The following is a 23,799-nucleotide window of genomic DNA, read 5'->3' on the forward strand; positions in this document are numbered from 1 at the left end:
ACGCAAACTATTGCGAGGGTAAGCAACACTTATTGCGGGGAACGCAAACATATTGCGAGAGCATGCAACACTTATTACGGGGAATGTAAACAACTGCGATGGAACACAAACTTTTGTGAGGGAACGCAAACCATTGCGAGGGCACGCAAACCATTGCGAGGGAACTTTTTGCTGCAATTTCAGCAGCAAATTATTGACACTTAAATCAAATAATTGAATCTTGAATAAGTTGTGGATTTCACACATAATTTTGGACACCAAGACAGATTTTAGGGATGTTGATATAAGCATGTTCAGGATAAGGAGTTTTCATTAAAAACTTTCTGAAGTGCAATAGTTGGAGTCAGGATTTCAGAGAGTCAGGTTCATAAACTGCAGTTTTCTGCAGCAAATTATCTTGTCATTCCTCAGTGCACTGCTACAGTATAAAGCAGCAAACTGTTCTCAGGCTGTTTATGAGGTTTCAAATTGCAGTTTATGTATCATCTTACAATGCTTCTCACATTAATGTGCATCACCAATCCAAACAGCATAAACACTCCAAACCGCCGAGATAAAACAGAAATGACGAATACATTATGCTCTCAAGTTTTAAGCTGAACTCGATTTTTCAGACTCGTTGTTTTGTGCGCACACACACACACACACACACACACACACACACACACACACACACACACACACACACACACACACACACACACACAAACCCATTCATATCACCAACTTCCAGCAAGTAATAATAAAAAAAAGGCATTAAACATTCAATTAGACAAAAATTCACATTTATTTATTGGTAAACAAGTGTTGAACTTTACATCCTTTGTATGGGCTCCTTAACATATTGATCAAAGATGGGTTCCTTAATTATGCTTATGAGAATGACCTACATAGACCAGTGCTGTAAAGTATTCACAAAAGATTTTTAAAGTATTATTTTAAAGAATAATTTAATAAATAAATATTCCCTAGCTGCAGTAATGTGTCTTTTAAGAAGTCCTCTTCCATGCTCAGCTGTGGCCTTAAGTCACTACATAATTCATGCTTTGCACAGATTTGCACAAAATAAATTTGTGCAAGGCACAACATCCTCCGAATCTACCAAAACTAAATGATCTGAAGCAGCAAAATCATTTTCATGATACTAGACAGAGGAGATGTCAGCAAAATTTCTTTTGTAACATACATTTGGTCATCCATTGAACGCATCATAAACACTCTTGAAAACTTTTGAACACAATCATCTATTCAAAAACTCTTCATTTGATTTATATTTGATTTGACTATTTAGGGATGTCATTATTTTATAACAATTTATATTACACAATCAATACAACAAAATATATATTTTGTTCTCTGTTAAATCATTATTACCCTTGACAGTTTTGTTTACGACTGAGAAAATATAAGGCCTGGGGTTTAATTGCCAGTGGTCACATGGGATTTTGTTGATGTTGTAAAGGGTGTTCAAGCTCCTGGGTGTTAAACTCTTTTAGTCCGACCAGGACAATCTCTGCATGGATTTAGGTCCTGGATATTACATTTTTTGTATACAATAATAGTAATAATAATAATAATAAAACTGCAAAACTGCAAAGAGAAACATGAGAACATATGTACAACCTTTGAGAAATGTTTGCACTGGAATAAGAAAGAACTAATTATTCAGGCTAATTTGAATTTGCATTAAGCTACCAATAAGACTGTAATATTCTCAGCTCTGTTTAATACATTGCACACTGTTTAAATCCATTCAACATAATTCTGCAGATTTTCCCCAAAATTCAGCACAGAAAATGTGCAAAAAAGTCTGTAGATTCCATCTGGGAATGCTATAATTTATTGGACATTTATTGTTTCTCCAGCATGTGTGCAGTTATGTGGGAGGCTAAAAACAGGAAGATCACTCTGCTATAAGTGGATGGGCAGGGCTGTGTACATGGTGGGCGGTGCTTAAAGTTTGTCGGATAACGAAAACAGCTTTAAAGGCTTGTAACCAGCTGCATTTGTCCCTCTCGTACGTCCCCCTCGGGGACACAGTCATCTTTAGAGACGGGTATGATGAGGCCATCGCTGGTGTCTCTGCTCATCTGATAATATGCATGCAGCTGTTGGGCTGACCCCAGGTTGGGCATGCTTTTATAGTAAACGTCTTCGTTCTGGCTATGTTTTGAGGGCGAGTGGTCCTGACCAACATCCAGGCTGCTCTCCGAGAACGGCGAGTCTTTGAGGTTTGGCATGCTGGTGTACACCGATTCTCTGTTGGGGGATGGCAGTGCGGTCTCGGACGGAGGCGGGAGTTGGCTGATAAAGCTGTGGGGTTGCAAAGCGTCCGTGTCGGCCCTCGCTCTCTCCTGTGTGTGGTACAGGAGCGAGTGAGTTCGCTGGGGAATGAGGGGAGCTTCTAGCGTGCGGGGGTGGGTGTGATGCAGCCCAAGACTGCCCATCTCGCTGTCCCCACCCACTTGCACCAAGGATTCCGCAATGACAGGATCCTCCCCTCTGCTGATCCCTGGCCCCTTTTTGGTGCTGATCCGGGACTCGGCGGCCCTGAGGTTGTTGTGAACGAGCTCAGAGATGATCATTTTCTCAAAGGCCCGGTCATTGAGACTGAGCCCGCATTCCATCTGCACGTCATCGCTGTAGTTATGAAGTGAGTAGCTGTTGTTAAAGTTACCGTTGAGCGGTAGAGTACCGAATGTATTCAAGTCTCTGCCGCTGGTCACAGAGTGTCCTGTAACAACACAAGATAAATAATGGCATTAGTTTCTTTTGCAAATACGACACATTTTAAACATTTAATGCTGTTTAGGACCCATGTTTGTGTCATATCTATAAATTCTAAAATCAGATCATTTTTGCGCAAGAGAAAATCTGTAAATCTCTAGTCTGCATGTGCAGAACTCAAGGGCTGAATTCACTAAATATTAGCACCAATTTTGTGCTTGGATGCCCTACCTTAATTTAATTGAATGCAGCAATTTGTGAACGCTTTGAAAAGGAATTTGTTCTGCTCGTCTTTCATGAATAATGCCAAATGTCATTATTTTTAGAGAAAACATACGTCCTTTTTATGCAAACAAGGCATATTATATAATGCGTCCCATTCACAAAAGTCAGCACTATTTTGCCTGGCACTATTAAAGGGATAGTTCACCCAAAAATGAAAATTCTCATAATTTACCGTAATGCATCCCAGATGTATATGACTTTCTTTGACCAGCTGAACACAGACAAAGATTTTTAAAAGAATTGTTCAGCTCTGTAGGTCCTCACAGTGCAAGTAAATGGGTACCAACATTTTGAAACTCCAAAAAGCCTATAAAGGCAGCATAAAAGTAATCCAGTAGTTAAATCTATATCTTTAGAAGTGATATGATAAGTGTGGGTGAGAAACAAATCAATAAATAAGTCCTTTTTGAATATATTTCTTGACTTTTACATTCTTCTTTTGTTTAGTTTTTTTGGCGATTTGCATTCTTCATGCATATCTCCACCTTCTGGTTAGGGAGGAGAATTTATAGTGATAAATTACTTAAATATTGATCTGTGTCTCACCCGCACATATCACATAGAAGGAAGATATAGCTCCACTGGAGTTGTATGGATTACTTTTATGCTGCTTTTACATTCTTTTTGGCACTTACATTTTTTTGGTACTCATTAACTTGCATTGTACCCTCAAAGGACCCTCAAAGCTGGAACATTCTTCTAAAATCTTTGTGTTCAGCAGAAGAAAGAAAGTTATACACATCTGGGATGGCATGAGGGTGAGTAAATGATGGGAGAATTTAAATTTTTGGAAGAACTTTCCCTTGTTGAACTGTTTACTTCCCACAATGAGCAGGCAGGAAACACTTTTTTTTTTTTTTTTAAAGAGATTTATGTGTACATTTTGTAGTTATCACGGCAACAGTAGTTGATTAAATAATGGAGAATGGTGGAGGATTATTATAACTGGGTATTTATCCAGATGTGGATCTTTTAAAGAGCCAATTCATGTGCCCGGACCCCATTGGTGGAGCAATGTTGTACAGTCTGATTAAAGTATGTCAGATCGCGGTAGTCTGCTGTGTTGTACAAAATTGCGCTCAACTGATTTATGGACGTTTTCGCCGTTACCTGATTCCCATTATTCTTTTATTTAATCGGTTGCTTAAACAATGCAGGCAGAGCATGCAAAGAAACCACGTAATTTATTATTAGTGAATTCGCCCAAATTTGGGGTCCCAAAATTTTTCTAAGTCAAAAGTTTTAGAGACATTGATTTTAACCACATCCCAAACAACATTAAAAATTAGTCAGCAAGTTTCAAATATCACAGCACAAATGAAAGAGAGTGGCAGAGATGTGTATTAACAGATGGGAAAGCAGCGACACTCACATAATTCATCATAATCATCTTTTATTTGAGGCGGTAAGGAATGAAGGGTGGAGGGGTTTGAGAAAAGCAACAGAAAAAAAAAGCTAAATTAGAAAAAACACAAACACATTTGTCACAATACAGGAAGCCTATGAACAATAGCATCCAACAGACAGGAGAGAGAAACTCACTCTGAACAACTCACATCAAGTCTGTCTGTTCAGGCCAGCAGACCTGAGCGCTGCTGATGAACGAAAAGAACACAAAACAAAAAGAAAAAATGATTTATTTTAACACACGATGAGTTATCACGCAAAAAAAAAAAAAAAAAAGAAAAGAAAGCAAAATTACAACATTACCACAAGCAAAGGGTTTAGCAAATTAAATTAACATCACAATTAAGGCCTTTTCCCTCCGTTAAATGTCACAGTTGGGCTTATTTGCTAGACTAGAGTTCATGTGGTAATTTGAGCTCATTTGCTCAAAGAAGGGCACAGGTCCATGTGAGTTACGATAATCTTTAACTGCATCTTTCGAAAGCCCACAGACACAGTCATTCTCAGAACCTCTCCAAAAAAATGACAAGACAAAGGAAGGAGACGGAAAATGGAAAAAGAAGGAGGGTAATTTGAGGAGTGGGAGTCTGAGAGCTAAACCGTCTGGATATAGAGACAGAAGGGCTAAAGAAACAAGAGGGCTTTTCTTTGACAGAATTCTTCATCAAAGACCACTCATAAATAGACAGAGAGATGTGTTGAAGAGGAAACATCGTAGGGGGCTTAAAAATGATTGTAACACAGAATACAGGTAAAAACTGCTGTATCTGTATGAAAAATCTAACCCAATGCCCAATTTTTTCTGTTGAATTTTAACTGAGACATTATTTAACAAAGAGAAAAGGCACTCTACGACTGCTCTCAGTGAAGTCTCCAATAATAATGATGCCTTTACTTTTAAACTTAAGGAAAATCTTATTTGTTTGCAATGTGCATGCATCGTGCCAACGTCCCAGAGTTGTAAATGCAGAGGTGATGAAAGTATCAGCTCAGATCTGAAATGAAAGGCCGTCAACATTTACTCATTCTAATGATATTTGGACCATGTTTTGACAGTATGTGGATGATCTGTTGATGTCCATTGAGTTTGTGTTTGTAAATTCATGGTAAAACAATTACATTTGATAGGCAAATTTAAAACTGATTGCATACTTGTCTCTCTGTAGGTCACTGAGTGTATGCAGGAAGGGAAGAGAGAAAACAAGAAATGAACAGTTAACAGTGCCATGCCACTTTAAAAAAGAATCTGACATTAAAGGTGAAGTGTGTAATTTCTGTGGCACTAGTAAGTCGGTCCATTGGTTGAGCCAATAGCTGGGTTTCCATCTGCTATCGCATAGAAACTGCTAGATGGAAACACAAAGATGCAAATAAAATCTCCAAAATGCGCATAAAAAACTCACTTGAGGTGATACTTTTTTATTCAATAAGAAGAAATGTGCATAAACTATGATGGAAACACATTTACAGAAAAAACTCCTATTGAATTTATTATGCATACAAAATGCACATCATAAAATTAATGGGACTGTATAACTCGTTCATAACTCGTTCATAACGACTAACCAGAGGACCAATCATTCTGAAATAACGGTGTCTTGAAAATCCAAGATTTTGCAGAGCAAATAAGTTGAATATAAACTTGAACTGTGCCGAAGAGCAGGTTTATTTACACTTTTGGAAAATATATCATAGATCTGCACGGAAAAGACAAGCATGCTCCCAGAACTGTGTGACGCGGTGACGCTCCCAGACATGAGACAAGTACAGTGTTTTGTCTGAATGCTATAAACCACAAGGATTTTATTAATAAAAGTGTGACACAGTAGCTACAATTCCTCCAGAAGTAACAATTTTGCTCTTTTGAACACATAGGATGGAAACTCATTCGCACATTGTTTTTGCGATATTATGGTGTGGCAAGGAGGAGGGCAAGGCAGGGCTATAACGATGCACGCCTGGCCCCTAATCGGGCTAATCAAGTGTCACCCAGACGAAGCATCAAAGTAATATTAAATTAAACAAAAAGACTCAAACATAAACACATACAGGGCAGCTGCCTGTAACTAACTCTCTCGAACTGCCGCCTCCGGTCTCCTTTATCCCTCTCAAGTGCTTTATTAGCCTGATTAGGGACCGGGTGTGCAGCATCAAGACCCGGCCCCGCCCTCCTTCCTGCCACATATGTTTTTCACATAAATTTAATTTGCAACTTGGATGGAAACATAGCTAATGTTGCTATGTCGGGCTGCTCAAACAAAGAAAGCCATGCTTTGAAAGCATCACTGAGCCACAATCTTTATACTTTTCAGGAAAATAAACTTATGACGAGCTAACTAAGGCTATGTCTAGATTAATCCGGATATATTTGAAAGTGGCGTTTTCGTTTTCGAAACACACTGACATTTTCAAGCATTTTTATAAAGTTGCTCATCCACACTGAAACGTATGAAAACTCTTAAATCCCCTCACTATGCATGCAAAAAATAGCCGTTCCATGAAAGGTCTGAAACGCAATTGTCCTCGTATTCCGTCGCTGGACAGCAACTCCGAGTAAACTTTGCATCGCCTATGAAGGAATGCATTGTGAAGGTTGGGCAAATAGCGGGCGCAATTATGCCACTACAATGTGGGCCGCCATTTTGATCTCCATCTTCCCCATCCACACAACAATGCGAAGACGGCTTCAAATTTCCAATTTATCACTTGGGAGAGTGTTTTGGAAAAGATCAGTTTTTGCTATCAAAAACACCATATTAGTGTGGACGGAAGGCCAAAATGTAGAGAAAAAGATGCGTTTCAAACTAAAACGTATTAGTGTGGACGTGGCCTAAGAATAGTAGAACGTATTTTAACATTGAAAATATTACACACATCACCTTTATAGATACAAATGAGATCTAATTAATTACATTGAATAACTGATTTCATATTTGGGATTAAAACTGCTTGCTGAAATACAAATATTCCATACAAGTAAAATAAAATAATATATTTTAGATATAAATCACATTAGGTTCAATAGGTGTAGATAAACCCCTGTGCTGTGAAATCACTAAAGTTATTTATAGTAGATCTATAGTTTAATTCTAAATGAAACTATAAGGTGCTCTGAGCTATGCATCAAGCATCAATTTCTTTACAAAAGAAAAATTGTTCGTCAGATGATTAATTTGCCACTTTCATACACGTAGATTAATATTTATGATCCATCAGTGTTTTCTCAGCACAGAGGGACCGATACTACATAGTACTCTGAACATACTCACAGTACTAAATAGTACCACATGTTTAAAGTATCAAAAGAGAAAAAGGGATTGTAGTGGATTAGTATTCACACCTGGAGAGTGAAAGACTGGTACCGTTGGTGTATTACATACGATAGTTTCAGCCAGTAAGGTGTTGTAGGGGTTATTAGTGCCTTGTGGTCTCAGAAGAGGGTTAGTAAGAAGATAATTGCCCGTCATTCCTGAAGCGACAAAATACAAGATGACAAATAAGATCTTGACCTCTGAGATGTCCATCTACAATTTCCTAAAGAATTGAAGTAATGTTGAAATGTCCCTTAATGGATCTGGAATTATGTTTAAATCTGAATGTAAAGTTGAGCGAATAAACATATCCTAGCCATATATATATATATATATATATATATATATATATATATATATATATATATATACACATCATTTTAGTTTTGGACTGCTAATATTAAATCAAATTGCTGTCTATTAGATATTATTGTTGTAAATGTAAATCATTTTACCTGCATTTTAACAATATTTCTAAGATGTGATTTCGAAAAATAAAATAAAAAATGTATTCTAAGTTTTAAATATACTGTACTGGCATAGTTTCTTATTCCAATAAAAAAAATATATATATTAGTAAGAAATCAGTATGCCACTAATATTTTTACCCACATCCTGTGGCTAAAATTGGCATATATAAAATTTCCAGGCAGAATATGCTTAACTCAACTGCACATCCTAGCACAGAATCTGATTGTATGTAGCAGTGCAGGCTTATTCATTTTGCACGATGCATGTCCCGGGCATACTGTAAAAAACACAGAAGCGCATTTACTGTATGGAGAATGGAGACTACACTCGCAAGTGGTGAGCCAAGTATGGAAGAGATACAGGCAAGCTGTCGTACTGTATCTGTTCGATTCACTCAAAAACATACCCTAACTGTCATCTGAACCAGTATCAAAAGTAAAAATCCATGAGAGAGACCCAGCGTGTGCTCGATAGAAACTGAATGACAGCCAGAGAGAATACGTTTTGAGATTTTAAACTTCCGCAAATTGAACTTAAGCCTTCAATTTGGTTTGTATTTGTATGTATAGTGCCTGTCTAATAATGCATTGGCAATTTACACTTAAGTTTCTCTTTCCAATAAAGCTGGATATAAATTGAATCAGCTCATTTGGTCATTTTATTTAAGTCCAATGGAAAGCGGCAGATGATTTTGCCAAACTTTTAATAACTGCATGTCCACAAATTTTATGGCATGTATACATATACTTGTATCAAAGATTTATACCTGTAAAAATGTGTCTAATTTAACTAAAAAATTATACTGTACATTCAGTTATTAAAACAAATAATGATTCCTAAAAGTTCAAAACATAGTGTAAACATATTTATGATTATAGTTTGAATGTTTTTTTATTTACCATGTACCATCATGACTGATCGCAATTAATCACAGAAAACTATGCTATTAATAACTTAAAATCTTTATAAATTCACAGCCCTAATACACTAATAATGTGTCTGCCTGGAGTCATTACACTAACACACATGTCAGAGCCCTTCTACCAAGTGAGCCTACAAGCTTAGCATATGAGGTGATCCCATAGACATTCTATGGATGGAACTGTCTTAACCTTAACACGCTAAATTTGACTGTTACGCTCTCTCCTATGATGCAGAGTTGTGGAGATTATGATCTCATTAAATAAATGAATCTCTGACAGTGCTTCCCTGTCACTGATAAAATTATGGAGAAAGGTGCTCTAAGTGCTATTTAATGATGGGAATTATTACTGAAGTATTTTTCATTTTTCATGGTGAGTTTAAAGCGGTGCTACACACAGGTGTTGATGCCCTGACGCGAATCATGAATGCAGCTTCACGATTGCTGTAGGAAAGCGGATAGCCACAGTCTACCAGCAGATTAGTATTGTGGGAATGACAGTTTAAGAGATTGAATGCCCATTGCAATGAATATTTAATTGATATGGGGACTAGTTCTTTCAATTATTCAAACTCCCACTTAGACTTTTCGAAATGTTTGATGTGACTTGAATTGGTGTTATTTTAGTGCATTTGGAAAATGTTAATAAAGCATTATATTACTACATATTTTTTTGTTTTCTTTCCTAAGATGGAAATAAATACATTTTAATAAGAAAAGAAGTTGTGACAGGGTAGAGGGCGGGGCTGGGTCATGATTCTACACACCCGGTGGCTAATCAAGCCTCCGAGAGGGATAAAGACCGACTGCGGAGGATTGTGCGGGAGAGAGAGAGAGATCGTTTACGGACATGTCCGTCATGTGGGTGTTTATCTTTTTAAGTTTATCATTAAATATATTATTTATATTGACAAGCCGGTTCTCGCCTCCTCCTTTCCATTGAACTATGTTACACTGGTGCCGAAATCCGGGAAGTAGGAGGGATACGCTGTAGTAAAGTTCTCGCCACTACCGTCCACCCCAACAGAGCAGCCGCGGGCATCTGCCGGGATGGCCGGAGGACGGCCTCCGACCGCGAGGGGAGAAAGGGCTCCTAACCGACCGCCTGGAGCGGTCAGGGCCGCTGCCAGGGGCGGAGGATCCCCTACCAGCCGCTGAAATGCGGTGGGGTCTGAGGCCGCCGACCGCGAGCGGGGCAGGGGAGGACTCTTCTGTTCCCCAAGACCGCGGCGGGGCGTTCTGTTCGCCAGGGGCTGGAGAACTGCCTCCGATCCGCCCGGAGAGGCACGGCTGTCGTTCGTTAGAGGGTGGAGGAGTGGCCGAGGAACAAGCTAGAGTTTTTTTTTCTTTCTTTTTCATCTCTCTCTCCTCTCTCTCTCTCACTGCTGCTCCGCGTTGGCCTTTTCCCTCTCGTTTAAATTTTACAGTGTTTTTTTTGGGGGGGGTACTACACTGTTACAAGAAGTACCCCCCCATTTTTATTATTTCTGTTTCCCTCCCCTTGTCCCCTCCCTCATCCAGGTGGCCGGGGATGACCTGCCGGCAGACGGGGCTTCGGGCACGCCCTCCCCCAGGGAAAGGGGGGGATGTACGTCATGCCAGGGGCTCTCCTGCCTGAGAGAATGTGGGAGGAATGTGGCAGGGTGGAGGGTGGGGCCAGGTCGTGATTCTATACACCCGGTCCCTTATCAGGTTAATCAAGCCTCCGAGAGGGATAAAGGCTGTCTGCGGAGGATTGTGCGGGAGAGAGAGAGATAGTTTACGGACATGTCCGTCATGTGTGTTTGTGTCTTCTGTTTAAGTTTATTATTAAAATATTATTTATATTGAAAAGCCGGTTCTTGCCTCTCCTTTCCATTGAACTTCTTTACAGAAGTATGTATAGGTTCAAATTTCAGCACTTTAAAAATCTGTGATCAATCATGATAAACTAAAAAAAAATATGCGATTTAATCGTGATTCAAAATTTTAATTGACTGACAGCACTAATATATATATATTTTACTTTAAAATACTGTCAATATTATGAATCACCATATCATTTTCAGTATAAATATATATTATAAGACATGTCAAATGTTTACAGCATTCCAAAAGTTTGTCACTTTATAATACGCATTGAAAAAAGTACATCCCAATAAATTACATGTGATAATATTTTATTTAAAGAGTAATGTTTCTCATGGCATCCCATAATTCCTGAAATGTATTTAAAAAAATTTTTAAGGTTAACCTCTAGCAACAGCGGTTGCCAGATTTTTTTATTGTATTGACACTGAAGGAGGAGACATACCAGCATTTATTAAAACAATTTTAACCAGTTTTTGTTTGGCTTTTTGTTTTGCGATTGAATGGATGCATGAAAGCAGTCTGAGTGTTTTAGCGCGAGCCAAAGCAAACTGCTCTGAATAATACAACCTTACCGCGGGTCATCTAAAGTTGAACATCATCTTCTCATCACATGCATTTGGGGCCTGGGCTAAATAATACATGGCAGTATTTTTTTTCTTATCTTTTCTCTGAATCCTTGAATAGCTGACCGTGGGCATATTTTCTACTGACTCATTATTTTGGAAATGTGAAACAAGCCCAAAATGATATTTTCAAAATGACTTTCTATGTCTATACTTTTAGTATCTTTAAATGGACATTCTATTAAAGTTCAATTAAATCAAATTTGACCCGGTTTACTATCTTAATGCATGTTCCTGGTCTTATTGTGAACTATTTATTGGAGCACGTTATTCTAAGGGGGGGAGTTCAATCATTCATCACAATGTAATAATTTGCTATGCCACTAAAACAACTTATATTTTTGGTGTAACCAAGCCCTCTTGTTTTTTTAACCTCTTCTCCAACCACTTGGCTCCATTCTGGTATGTTATGCCCACATTTTACTCTCCAGTCAATTCAAACCAATGAATAAAAGTCTTTGAATATCCCATTTCACTCTGATATATTTCACATTACAAAAGTAAAATGGGTTTAAAATAAATAGTCTTACATGTTACATGTATTCTTCTAAGCTTATCAATTAAATGAAAATGTTGTTATACATTTAAATCAACATCAGATTTCTAAAACAAGCCTAATTTAACATAAAAATCACTGTTACAACTGTAAAGAGTTACGTGTTTAAATGTATTGTTTCACACAAATTGCAATGTTTCATTTCTACCACTCAATTCACTCAACTTAAAATTTTCATCATTACAGCTACTATGACAAGTGCAAATATTCCAATAATATTGGCTGTAAAGATGTTTTATTAAATATGGAATAAATTAAATACTCAAATAATAATACTACTACTTACTCTCTAACAGATTTAATTAAATATGGTTTGTTGCTGATTGTAGATCATTGAGTCTCATTCATGTCACTGAGTTGATACCCAGTTTAAGTGAGTTTGGGTGTCTGACTGACCTTGGTTGAGTGTTGAAGTGCTGTTGATATCTCCTGAGATGAATGAGGACTCCGACTGTTTTCTGACTGTATCATTCCACATTCTTCTGATTCGACTCTGTTAGATGAACATAATTACTGTGATATATTTGGTACAATTTTTGTTTTTAATTCAAAACAGATCATTACTCAAAATATTTTACATTGCAGCCGCAAAAATCAACTGAAAACACACATTAATGATTTGTGTTGCAGTACTTGCGCAGATTGGAGTACTCATAGTTGATTTTTTTTCTGAAGTGAAACGTGTCTTGTAACTGAATTTCACATTAAAAAACATGTGAAAACATGAGAGAAGAAAACAATGGAAAATGGGTCAGTAGTGTTTATACCTGAGTACCAGAGGAATAGCGAGCACTTGTCCGTGTTGTTGAGGTCTTTGTGGAGTTGTGCAAGCTCTCTGTCGTGATCCTGCTGCAGCAGTATGTGTGTCGGAGGCATTTGCTGTACTCTCTCCGAACCTGCAGATCAAAGAAATGCACTTTTTTCATTTTAACTTTTTAATGTGCGTGTCTAGTTAAATTTGCTGCTGCCACAGCTCTGGTGGAACAATATATTTCAGGAAGAACTTACTTTCTTCTGAAGAAGGCAGTGGAAGGTGAAAATAAACATGCCCTGGAAAGTGTTGAAGATGGTAAAGAGATACGCTAACACAACAGATGACCCGCTGATGAAGAACAAACCAAACGACCAGGTCAGGCCCAAGAGACACAGCAAAGCGAAGCCGCCCATGACCCACGACCTTCAAAAGCAAAGCAAAGAAAAACACACAAAGGCATGAGTGAGGGACAATCGCTTCAGAATAGACAAAAAAAATTAATAAAAAATCATTACAACTACAATATTAATACAATATACATCAAATACAGGCCCTGAAAGTCAATTGGACTGGGTGCAAGTAGATGGCAAATGCAGTGGAACATATCGCTAGGAGTTAAATCATTCCCATATAAAAAGGGGATGATCATAAAGAAGGTTTAATCAGTATTGAGGCAGTGGAGTGTGGAGTTTTTTTTTGTACATGCCACACTACTGGGTAAAGACGCATGATACTGGGCTGCATTCAGACGAAGGGGAAAGAGAAAGAACAGTAATCATCTCTGACTGGTCCATTTAGTGGAAGAAGCGCTGACAACAGGTCTCATCTGGCTAAGGAACCAAAGAGATAGAGCTTGCTTTCTTAAAGAGAGATGAACAAGATTTAAGAGTATGATGACATGAAGATTTAAACATATAAAGGTGCGTACACACTGCCAGCGACATCGCGCGCGACAGCGACTCCATGCCATTCATTTTCAATGAGAGCACAGCGACTTCCAGTGACACGATCTAACGGAAGCAACAGCCAATAGGAGAGAAGACGGGAGAGCTCACGTGATCCTCTCTCTCTCTCTCTCAGCTCCTGCAGTAACGGAAAGATGGATGAAAGGCTAACTCTTGCTGTTAGAAATTTTCCAGTGCTCTATGATATGTCTCGTCCCACGTACAAGGACATTTTTAAGAAAAATACTGCGTGGAAAGGTGTATCTGAGATCGCGGGGATTTGTGGACCCAGACAGACCGGCATTTGCATTTTCACCGCAGATAAACAGCCGCTATGGCAAACAGCAATGGAATGACATCCGTGAATGTCATTTATAAATGTTACTAGGCAACCAGTAGTGGGAACGCCCACTAGCGACTTGACCGCCAGCCACTGGCGAGTGTGTACGCACTTTAAGGAGTTTGAGGCTATTAGGGTTTAAGGACATTGAGGTAAGAGGGGTCTGTGGATACAAATACATTTGGGATATGATGATATGGGGGTATGAGAGTATAAAAGCATGGGGATATGAGGGTATGAACGGTTTGAGTGTACAGGGGTATGAGGGGTTAAAAGTATGACTGTATGAGCTTTGGATTATATAAGGGTTTGAGGTTATAAGAACATTTGTTTGAGTGTACAAGGACGTTTGTGGTTTCTGGGTATTAAAATACAAGGACATTGGGGTATGAGGGGTTTGATGTTAAAATGGCATCAGGTATAATGGGTTTGGTGTATAAGGGTTTTGGGGGATGAGGGTATTTGGGGTTTGAGGGTATAATGTTATTGGCGTTTGAAAGGTTTGAGGGTATAAGGGTGTTTGGAGTTTGTAGGTATTAAAATATAAGCACATTGGGGTATGAGGGGTTTGAAGGTATAAGGGTTTGAGGGTAAAAGGACATCTGGGGTTTGTGGGTATTAAAGTATAAGGACATTGGGGTATGAGGGCTTTGAAGGTATAAGGGAATTGGTGTATTAGCGGTTTAGGAACTGAGGATTTAAGGTCACTGGTGTATTAGGGATTTGAGAGAATAAGGCATTTGGGGTATGGTTTTATTAAAGTATAAGGGATTTGAGGAGGGTTTGATGATATAAGGGCATTGGGTATGATGGGTTTGAGAATGTGTATGAGAATATTTGGGTATGAGGTTTTTGAGGGTAACATGATGTCTGGCATTTGTGGGTATTAAAGTATAAGGACATTGGGGTATGAGCGGTTTAGGAAATGATGGTTTAAGGGCATTGGAGTATGAGGGATTTGAGAGAATAAGGCATTTGGGTTATGTGGGTTTTAGATTATAAAGGTTTTGGGGAGGATTTGATGATATATTGTTATTAGGTATGATGGATTTGAGGTTTTAGGGTATACGAATATTAGGATATTAGGGGATAAGAGCATTTTGGGGTTTAAGGGTATAAATGGTGAATGAGGGGTATGAAGGTATTTGGGTATGAGGGTTTTGAGCATATAAGGATGTTCAGGATTTGTAGGTATTAAAGAATAAGGACATTGGGGTATGATGAGTTTGAGGGTACAAGGGGATTGGGTATGAGGAGATTAGGAACTGTGAGGGAGTTTGAGTAAGAGTTGATTTGAGAATAAGGCATTTGGGGTATGGTGTTATTAGAGGATAAGGGCTTTGTGGAGGGTTTTGAGGGTATACGGGCATTGTGTATGATGGGTTTGAGGGTATATGGACATTTGGGGTTTGATGGTATAGGCGAATGAAGGGTGAGAGGGCATTTGGGTATGACAGGTTTGAGAGCATAAGTGCTTTTGAGGTAATAGGGTACAAGGGAATTGGGGTATGATGTGTTTGGAAAGTATAAAGGGTTTCAAGAATATTAGAGGTTTGAGCGTATGAGGAGTAGGGATGGGAAACAAGAAATTTAACAATTACGGTTCCAATTCCTCTTTGAAACTGTTCCATTAATGATTCTTTTAGTGCTTTTGAGGACAAATTATTTGACAATAAGAAATGCAATTGCATAAAAATTGCATTTACTGCCCTCAACAGCATGTTGCCAAATTAAGAAAAGATTTCAACATAGCAGATATAACGAATCAGAAATAAGTAAGATTAATTCACTAATCGCTCCTCCTGATGTGTAAGTGCATTTGATTTACTAAAAAGAACTGCTCAATACAGTCACTGGTTTAGAAACCACACTACATTGGTCGCACTGTATGTTTTTGATTCACCAAAAAATAAAACAGCCTATGCGAGTGATTTGTTTGGGAACTCAACAACAATGGTAGCGAAAGAAACACTATGAGAATATTTTTGTATGGTGTTCCGTCTGCAACAGCGGACCATTGCACGTTTGTGAAACGTTAAGGGGAACCAAAGGCATGAATATCATACGGTTCTAGTATTTTTACAAGTATAGTACATTAGTATATTTCTAAAAAGGAACTATTCTGAACAAGAAACAGTTCTAAGTTCCCAACCCAAATGTTGGGTAGAGGCATGAGAAGGATGAGGTATTAGGGGTATGTGTTTTGTAATTCTGTTATAAATGATTGGGTATGAGGGGATATTAATAAAATAATGGATTTGAGGAATGTGAGAGATCAACTTTTATGAGGGGTAATAACTATTAGGGTATTAAGTAAAGGTACAGTGTATGACGGTCCAGGCGGCATAAAAATTAAGAAACAAGTTAAGCTAAAGACAGACAGACAGCACAAATAAGCAGCACACGGCGACAGCGCTTCTGGAAGAGCCCAACAAACAGACAATAAAATGAAGGGGGACAACCATGAGGCTGTGGCACACATGTCCAGCTTATGCTCTTACTTGATAAATGGTTTATTATCTTCATAGCTACAGTAGAGAGCATGGCCAGCAGAGGAGAGAGACAACATTAGATCAGGCAAATCAGTTTCATTAGCATTAAAGTCCAAATGCAAGAATTCTGAAGTTGAAAAAAAAAGAAAGTGAAGCAAATTAAGCTGGACAAATCAAGAGAAGAGATAGATTTTGTCCTCAGCTGTGTACAAGACAAAATAACAATAACACATTTAATGATTTCATGATAAGACCTTTTATAAAACTTTACAGCCACAGTAATTTGTCTCTCTACAAAGACAGACAGCCAAAATAACATGTTTTTTTATTCATCCGTCCTGTTGTGTGGGAACCCTACTTGCAGAGACTCAAGAGGGTTCTCTCAGGTCAAATGTGCCAGTACTTTGCCTCTTTACAATATTTAAAGTGGCAATAATGTTTTATGAGCCGTCTCATAAGTTGTAATGTATAGTGAATCTTACCCAGGCAAATCAGAATTATAATAGCCATCACAGATGTGATAATTACTGGTTTGGGTAAGAGAATAGAGAGAGGACGGAGAGAGAGAGAAGGAGAGAGAAAAACAAATAGAAATGGGAAACAGAGAAATAAAAAGTAATAATGCAGATTAGCACGCTGAACATGCAACATGCTGCAATGAAACCAGAGTTTAGTGCATTGTTTCAGCTTGCCCTGTGGTGATGGGTGGAGAGAAATTTAGACAACATACGGCCAACACAATGCCCCTGAGCAACATTTAATTCTAGTGTGCTGTTCGAAGTTAAATATAATAAAATATGAATATTTCCCATTGGCTGTATGTTATGTTTGAAAAAAACTTAAGATGCAAGCAGTCTGACATAACAAAAATCCACAATATATAAAGAACTGTTTCAACACATGGTCAGTGAAAGGAGGCAATTAACCCCCAGAAAATGTTGATTGTTAACCTCAGGAGGTCAAACGAAATATCACAGGATAAATGTTATGGTCTATTCATTGCATAAGAAGTCTGCAGTTTTTGTAATCCTGTTACTAAAATGTGGGAATAAATAGTTTTCATGTACAATACATGTCTAAATAAAGTTTAAAAGCCTGATTTGTGTGATTTTTATGTTTATATCAAAATTAATCAGACATATATAATATGTATAATATATATATATATATATATGTATAATAATAATAATATACAACATAATATATAATAATGCAACACCAAATTGTACCCTATTTGTTAAAAGTGCCACAAGCACTTAAATCTCACATTATAGCCTAAATACTGTACGTCTAATAAACATAGAAAATTAACATAACTAAAAACAGTAATATGTCAAATATCATCAAATTGTAGCAGGACGACATGCATTGCCATGCCAGCAGATATAACCAAAAGAGAGCCGTATGTTCAACCAACACTCTTTTTCTTTACATTTCTGTCACAGAAAGAGATCTCCCTCTTTTCAAAAGGAAACACATGAAAATGCTTATACACACACACACACATGCACAAACACACTCTGAATTCTCACTGCAGGGAGACTCTGAATGCAGGGAGTTGTTCAAAAAGGGGTTTTGTGGTCACTGTAAAGGAGCTACAGCACAGAGAATGTCTCGATCATTACGTGCCTCTCTGGCTGTCACTCACATTAATAGACGCTGTGCACCTGAAGAGAATAACATCTGTCTGGGATTGATCTGAATTCCTTCAGTGGATGCACTTAAATTCATCCAAGCAAAAATTATGGTTTAGTAGATGCTTTATATTTTTGCTATATACAGTGGGGTTCAAAGTTCACTTGTTAAATTTGTATAAAGTATATTATAAAATTGGAAATCTGTACTACTTGGCTTCATTTTAACATGAAAATACTACTAGATAATGATAGTAGACACCAGAGAAATTTTACGGCATAAAGTATGCATTGATTTTGGAAGCTTTATAATAACAAAACTAAATATAATGAATATAACTAAATTGAAACTAACAGTGAAAACTAATGAAAATGAAACTAAATAAAAAAGACAAATTGAAAATACATCAGAAATAAAAATTAAAAACTATAATAATGTGTGGACATAGACTCCTATGTTATCCCAGCTTTATCTGGGAATGTTAAAAAGAGCATCTTGTGTGCTTCAACAGAAGCAAGGAAATCTGACATTTTGCCAAAGGAGTTAACATGAACATGGTCAATGTCATAAATGTGCTTATTTGATTAGTTAGAAACAGTATAGAATAGTAAATATTTCTACTTGATTTTATGTTTTAACGTTTCTTTATTTAAAAATTAAAAAAGTCAAATTATAGTCAGTTTATTTCCAGATTTAAATGAAATTTTGCATTCCAGATTTTCAATGTGGACTTTTGAACCCCACTGTACAATGTAACCAAGGACCAATGTCTGTTCCTATACTCCAACTCAACTTTGCAATGCTTCTTCCTCTTACTGTGTGGTGGCACACTTTGACTGCACATAGGGAGAAATATCAAATAAAACACTGTGACTTACTTGATGTGCTCCAGTCTGCTGGAATCGGGTTTCAGCGATGTGGAGTTTTTCATCATTTTGTACATCGTGATGAGCAGAAAGACAAGATTGAGCTGTGAGAAAACAAAAAGGGATATGTTAATAATATATATAATAATAAATAACTTAAAATATTAGATAAGTGAAGTTTTATTGTGAACATTAATTGAAAACAGCCATCTAAGCCTCCCTTCAGCCAGCGACTAATACAATAACCATCTGGTATATTGCGGGACAAAGCCAAGATGACTGGCGCCAAATACAGTGTCATTATGTATCAATACAAGAATGCAAAAAAGCAATAAAACCGTTTCAACTGCAGAATGAAAACACAAATTGTTCAGAGAAGCTCCGAGACCGCACATGATGAAACGTATTTTTGAAATTTGCAAAAGGAACAAAAATATACACTACAGTCAAACGTTTGGACACACTTGAATGATTTTTTTCCCATAATCATAAAAACATGTTGCTCTTATGGCTTAAGTGCTTGAAATTTGTTTTGTGATAAATATGAATTGTGAGTGTGTATGATTTTCTGTAATTTTATTTATTTACTTATTTTTTTTAAATTGATGGAGCGGGAAGTGAAGGTAAAGCAGCCCACAAGTGTCCATCATGATACATGGGAACTCTTTCAATACTGTTTAAAAATCATCACAGGTGGAGAGAAGAATTCTGCGCAAAGCGTTGATGGCTAAATTTTAAATCTATGATGTTTTTTATTTAACATTTTTGGTTTCCACTTAGCTTTCCACTAGTATTTCATAGTTTTATAAATGTTTACTAGGACTCTAAAAAGTGAAAAATAGTTGTGAAAAAGAATGAGCACTGTATGTGTGTCCAAACTTTTGACTGGTAGTGCATATTTTAAAGTCTATTTGCTGTGATTACGTTTTAAACTTGTTTCTTGTTTTATTAGTTTAAGTATATTTACTGTAAAAACTCTACTTTTTTTATTTTTTCATATTGAGGGATGAGTCAAATTCACTTTCTTAAAGTAAAATCAATTGCATTTACTAATAATTCAGTAAATTAATTAAATTTAGTAAATTAGTCAAAATACCCCAAGTCTGTCCTCTATACACACGTACGTTGTGTTTCCAATTTTTTATGGGGACTTTCCATAGACATAATGGTTTTTATACTGTACAAATTATATATTCTGTCCCCTAACCCTACCCCTAAACCTAACCCTCAAAGAAAATTTTCAGCATTTTTACATTTTCAAAAAACATAATTTAGTATGATTTATAAGCTGTTTTCCTCATGGGGACTGACAAAATGTCCCCACGAGGTCAAATATTTTGAGTTTTACTATCCTTATGGGGACATTTGGTCCCCACAAATTGCTAAATACACGCTCACACACACACACACACACACACACACACACACACACACACACACACACACACACACACACACACACACACAAAGATAAATTATTGAAAGTGTCCAGAATGTTCAGAATATTAATAGCTAAATAAAGGATTTCAAATTTTTCTTAACATTTAGATGGGTAAACAAACATCTGCACATCTGTTTTATTCACATTAAAACATTCAATATGAAAACATCAGGAACATTGAAGGCACATCCACACACTCATACATTGAAACACACCCCATGAAAAAGACCTAGTAACAAGCTAAAGTAATGCATTGGTCATACTTTATCGTGTACAGTGTAAAATTACTTCCCAATAGAAACACTTATCATGTTTTGCCCATGTGTTTGGGACGACTATGTGGTGACGGAACATTTTCTGGTCTAATCCATTTTCTGGAGTACAGACAAGTGAGGATATAGCAGTCTATCATTTGTGGCTGCTCTACTAAGTGGCGGTGTCACCAAGCTCAAATGAGCACTTCAGTTCAGTTCCTCGTTCGGCCGCACAAGCTCATCATTCCACAATCAAAAACTAGTGATGCGATCAATAACATGCCGTTCACGCAGAGAGAGAGAGTGATCCTTCTACAGAACAGGTGCCATTTGTGTCCCTCGTATACCTACTGTAGGAGTAAAAATGACTTTAAAGGATAGTTCAATCAAAAATGAAAATTCTCTCATCGTTTAACAACACTCCTTCCATTCCAGATGTGTATGATATTCTTTCTTCTGCTGAACACAAACAAAGAAGAATATCTCTGCTCTGTAGGTCCATACAATGCTTTGAAGGTCCAAAAAGCTCATAAAAGCAGCATAAAAATAATCCATAAGACTCCAGTGGTTAAATCGACATTTTCAGAAGCAATAAGATAGGTGAAGTGAGAAACAGATCAATATTTAAGTAGTTTTTTACTATAAATTCTCCTCCCTGCCAAGTATGTGGCGATATTCACAAAGAATAAAACAATCGCCAAAAATTGAAAGTAGAAATGTACTCACCCACACTTATCAAATTGCTTCTGAAGTTATGGATTTATCCACTGAAGTCTTATGGATTACTTTTAGGATTCCTTTACTTTTTGGACCTTCAAAGTTCTAGCCACCATTTACTTGCATTGTGTGGACCTACAAAGCTAAGATATTCTTCTAAAAATCTTCATATGTATTTAGCAGAAGAAAGTCATACACATCTGGGATGACATGAGAGAAAATGAAGAGATAATTTTTGTGTGAACTATTCCTTTAACAATGAATAGCTGACACCAGCTTTTACTGTGTTTTAATACAGACATAGTAGGAATGTCCCCTCCCTTGTGTTTTCAAATTCACATTGCTATATTAGCAAATATGCATATTTTGTATGCCAAACATTTTTATATAAATATAACATTTATATATATCAGTTAATGATTCAACCCAACAATGCAATTTAATTGCACTTAAACACATTACATACCATTTCCTATTTGAAAAGAAAATCACCTTAAATTGGAAAAGGCACCCCCATTTTGCATAGAATGACCCAGAGAGAAAAAGAGAGAGAGACAGGGTGGCAAGGTTACGCCTGGTTTTGTAGCCCTGAACACAGAGCTATAAAAGGCCTCTCAGCCCACTGGAGCGCTGACAGTGATCTGATGAGACGAGAGGAACTTAGGACGCTCAGCAGAGGGAGAGGTAGCCTCGCAAAGCAGCCGCTACACTCCTAAAGCTCCTTGTTCCTGCCCGTCCCATGGGCTTCCTCTGCTTCATAAAGAGCTTTCCTGAACAAACCCCCCCTTCCAGAATCATCACTGCTAGCCAAGCAGAAGACCCTCAACTCCACTTTGGGATGCTGGAGAAAGCTGCATATGTGTGTTGGTACGTGTATGTGTGCTTCTTGGACTTTGGGTGAACCAGATTAAATATTAAAGATGCAGATGGAACTGTCTGCATGATGCTAACGTGTCATAGTCCAAGCGTGTTTTAACGTCACTCGAATGCACTAATGGTTCCAGACCACTCATTAGCTCCATGGCTTGGTTTTCATGGAGCTTATATGCCTGGTGCCCAAGGGCCAAGAAACGTCGGACTAGCTGTGAATTTCAAGGAGCTCTGCATCGCCGAGGCTGCGGTGGCAGGATCGAGCATGCCGAAAATAGATGTGGCGTAATGAGAACCACAATGGGCTTCAACTAACTGAACAGGCGTTCTATCCCTCTGCACGGCAAAATGGGTGAAACTCTGAATAATGAGACTCACTAGGGCTCTCTCATTGACAAGGACAAAGCCGATCTGCTGAGAATCAGAGGTCGGGGGAAACCTTGGTCTGGCTGTCCCCTGAGAGGCTGCAGCCTTTGTGCTTTATCTAGCATTGTCAAGCAGCCTGAGGACTACGAGTCCTGCTTGCTGTCCGAGAGGAGCATGCAACAATAAATCAGCTTCATAAAGGGTCATGAGCTTTCTGCTGCTGATGACTGGAACACGTATTCTGATTATCAGCAAGCACACAAACACATACATCACTCGTCGTCCAGTGCCGCAGTGGCTAAATGAGCAGATCTGAGGGTTTATGGCCCTTCTGCGAAGCTGCAAATATATGAATGGTTTCAGTATTTTACAGAGTCTTTTTATAGTCTCTGTTTCTTTTTAGCTCTTTGGATTTGAGTGCAAAATGTAATGCAAATGAGGCTCATAACATGAAGTGTTGTGGTTTCACTAAAGATAGGCCTCAATTTATTAGTAGATTTTTGGCCCTTTTGAGATTACCAACATTGCTTGATGAATGTGCTTGATTGGCCGATTAACAGAAGTGGTAGTTATACCCAGTATAATTCCCAAAATCCACAGACAACTGTCAATTTTTATAATAGTATTTATATTTAAATACTATTATATACAGTGGTGGCCAACATTTTTGGCAACCTTGGTAAATATGAGAAAAGAAGGCTGTGAAAAAGATATACTTATGGTTTATCCTTTTGGTCTTTCATTCACAATCTATTCTTAAATAGATATCAAACATTTCCAAACACAACCCAAGTTTTATAAAAAAACAAATATCTTTGTTAAATATATGTGTGGCACAATTATTTCCACCCTTTTAATCAATACTATGTGCAGCCAAACTTAAGATAGTAGCTCTAATTCTTCTCCTATAATGCCTACTGATGTTGGAGAACACATGGAAAGTGATCTGAGACCATTCCTCCATACA

At 37.6% G+C, this 23,799-nt stretch overlaps 1 protein-coding gene across 9 annotated transcripts in view; it reads right to left on the bottom strand.

The window, feature by feature from the left end:
• Nucleotides 1-814: 814 nt before the first annotated feature.
• Nucleotides 815-23,799, bottom strand: part of adgrl2a (adhesion G protein-coupled receptor L2a) — a 158,558-nt gene continuing 135,573 nt past the window's right edge. For 2 of the 9 annotated variants that reach the window (XM_052101394.1, XM_052101393.1), the window contains 7 exons: nucleotides 19,197-19,288; nucleotides 13,162-13,330; nucleotides 12,921-13,049; nucleotides 12,550-12,646; nucleotides 7,760-7,888; nucleotides 5,572-5,589; nucleotides 815-2,734 (listed from right to left, as the gene is read on the bottom strand). In XM_052101394.1, the coding sequence (XP_051957354.1) occupies nucleotides 1,983-2,734; nucleotides 5,572-5,589; nucleotides 7,760-7,888; nucleotides 12,550-12,646; nucleotides 12,921-13,049; nucleotides 13,162-13,330; nucleotides 19,197-19,288 (1,386 nt within the window). In that variant the 3' untranslated portion in view covers nucleotides 815-1,982. Of the gene's footprint in view, nucleotides 2,735-4,554; nucleotides 4,608-5,571; nucleotides 5,590-7,759; nucleotides 7,889-12,549; nucleotides 12,647-12,920; nucleotides 13,050-13,161; nucleotides 13,331-19,196; nucleotides 19,289-23,799 lie in introns of all 9 variants that reach the window. The other 7 variants (XM_052101395.1, XM_052101396.1, XM_052101398.1 and 4 more) reach the window with 6 other exon arrangements.

The sequence above is a fragment of the Xyrauchen texanus genome, chromosome 32, assembly GCF_025860055.1.
Source record: "Xyrauchen texanus isolate HMW12.3.18 chromosome 32, RBS_HiC_50CHRs, whole genome shotgun sequence".
NCBI lineage: Eukaryota > Metazoa > Chordata > Actinopteri > Cypriniformes > Catostomidae > Xyrauchen > Xyrauchen texanus.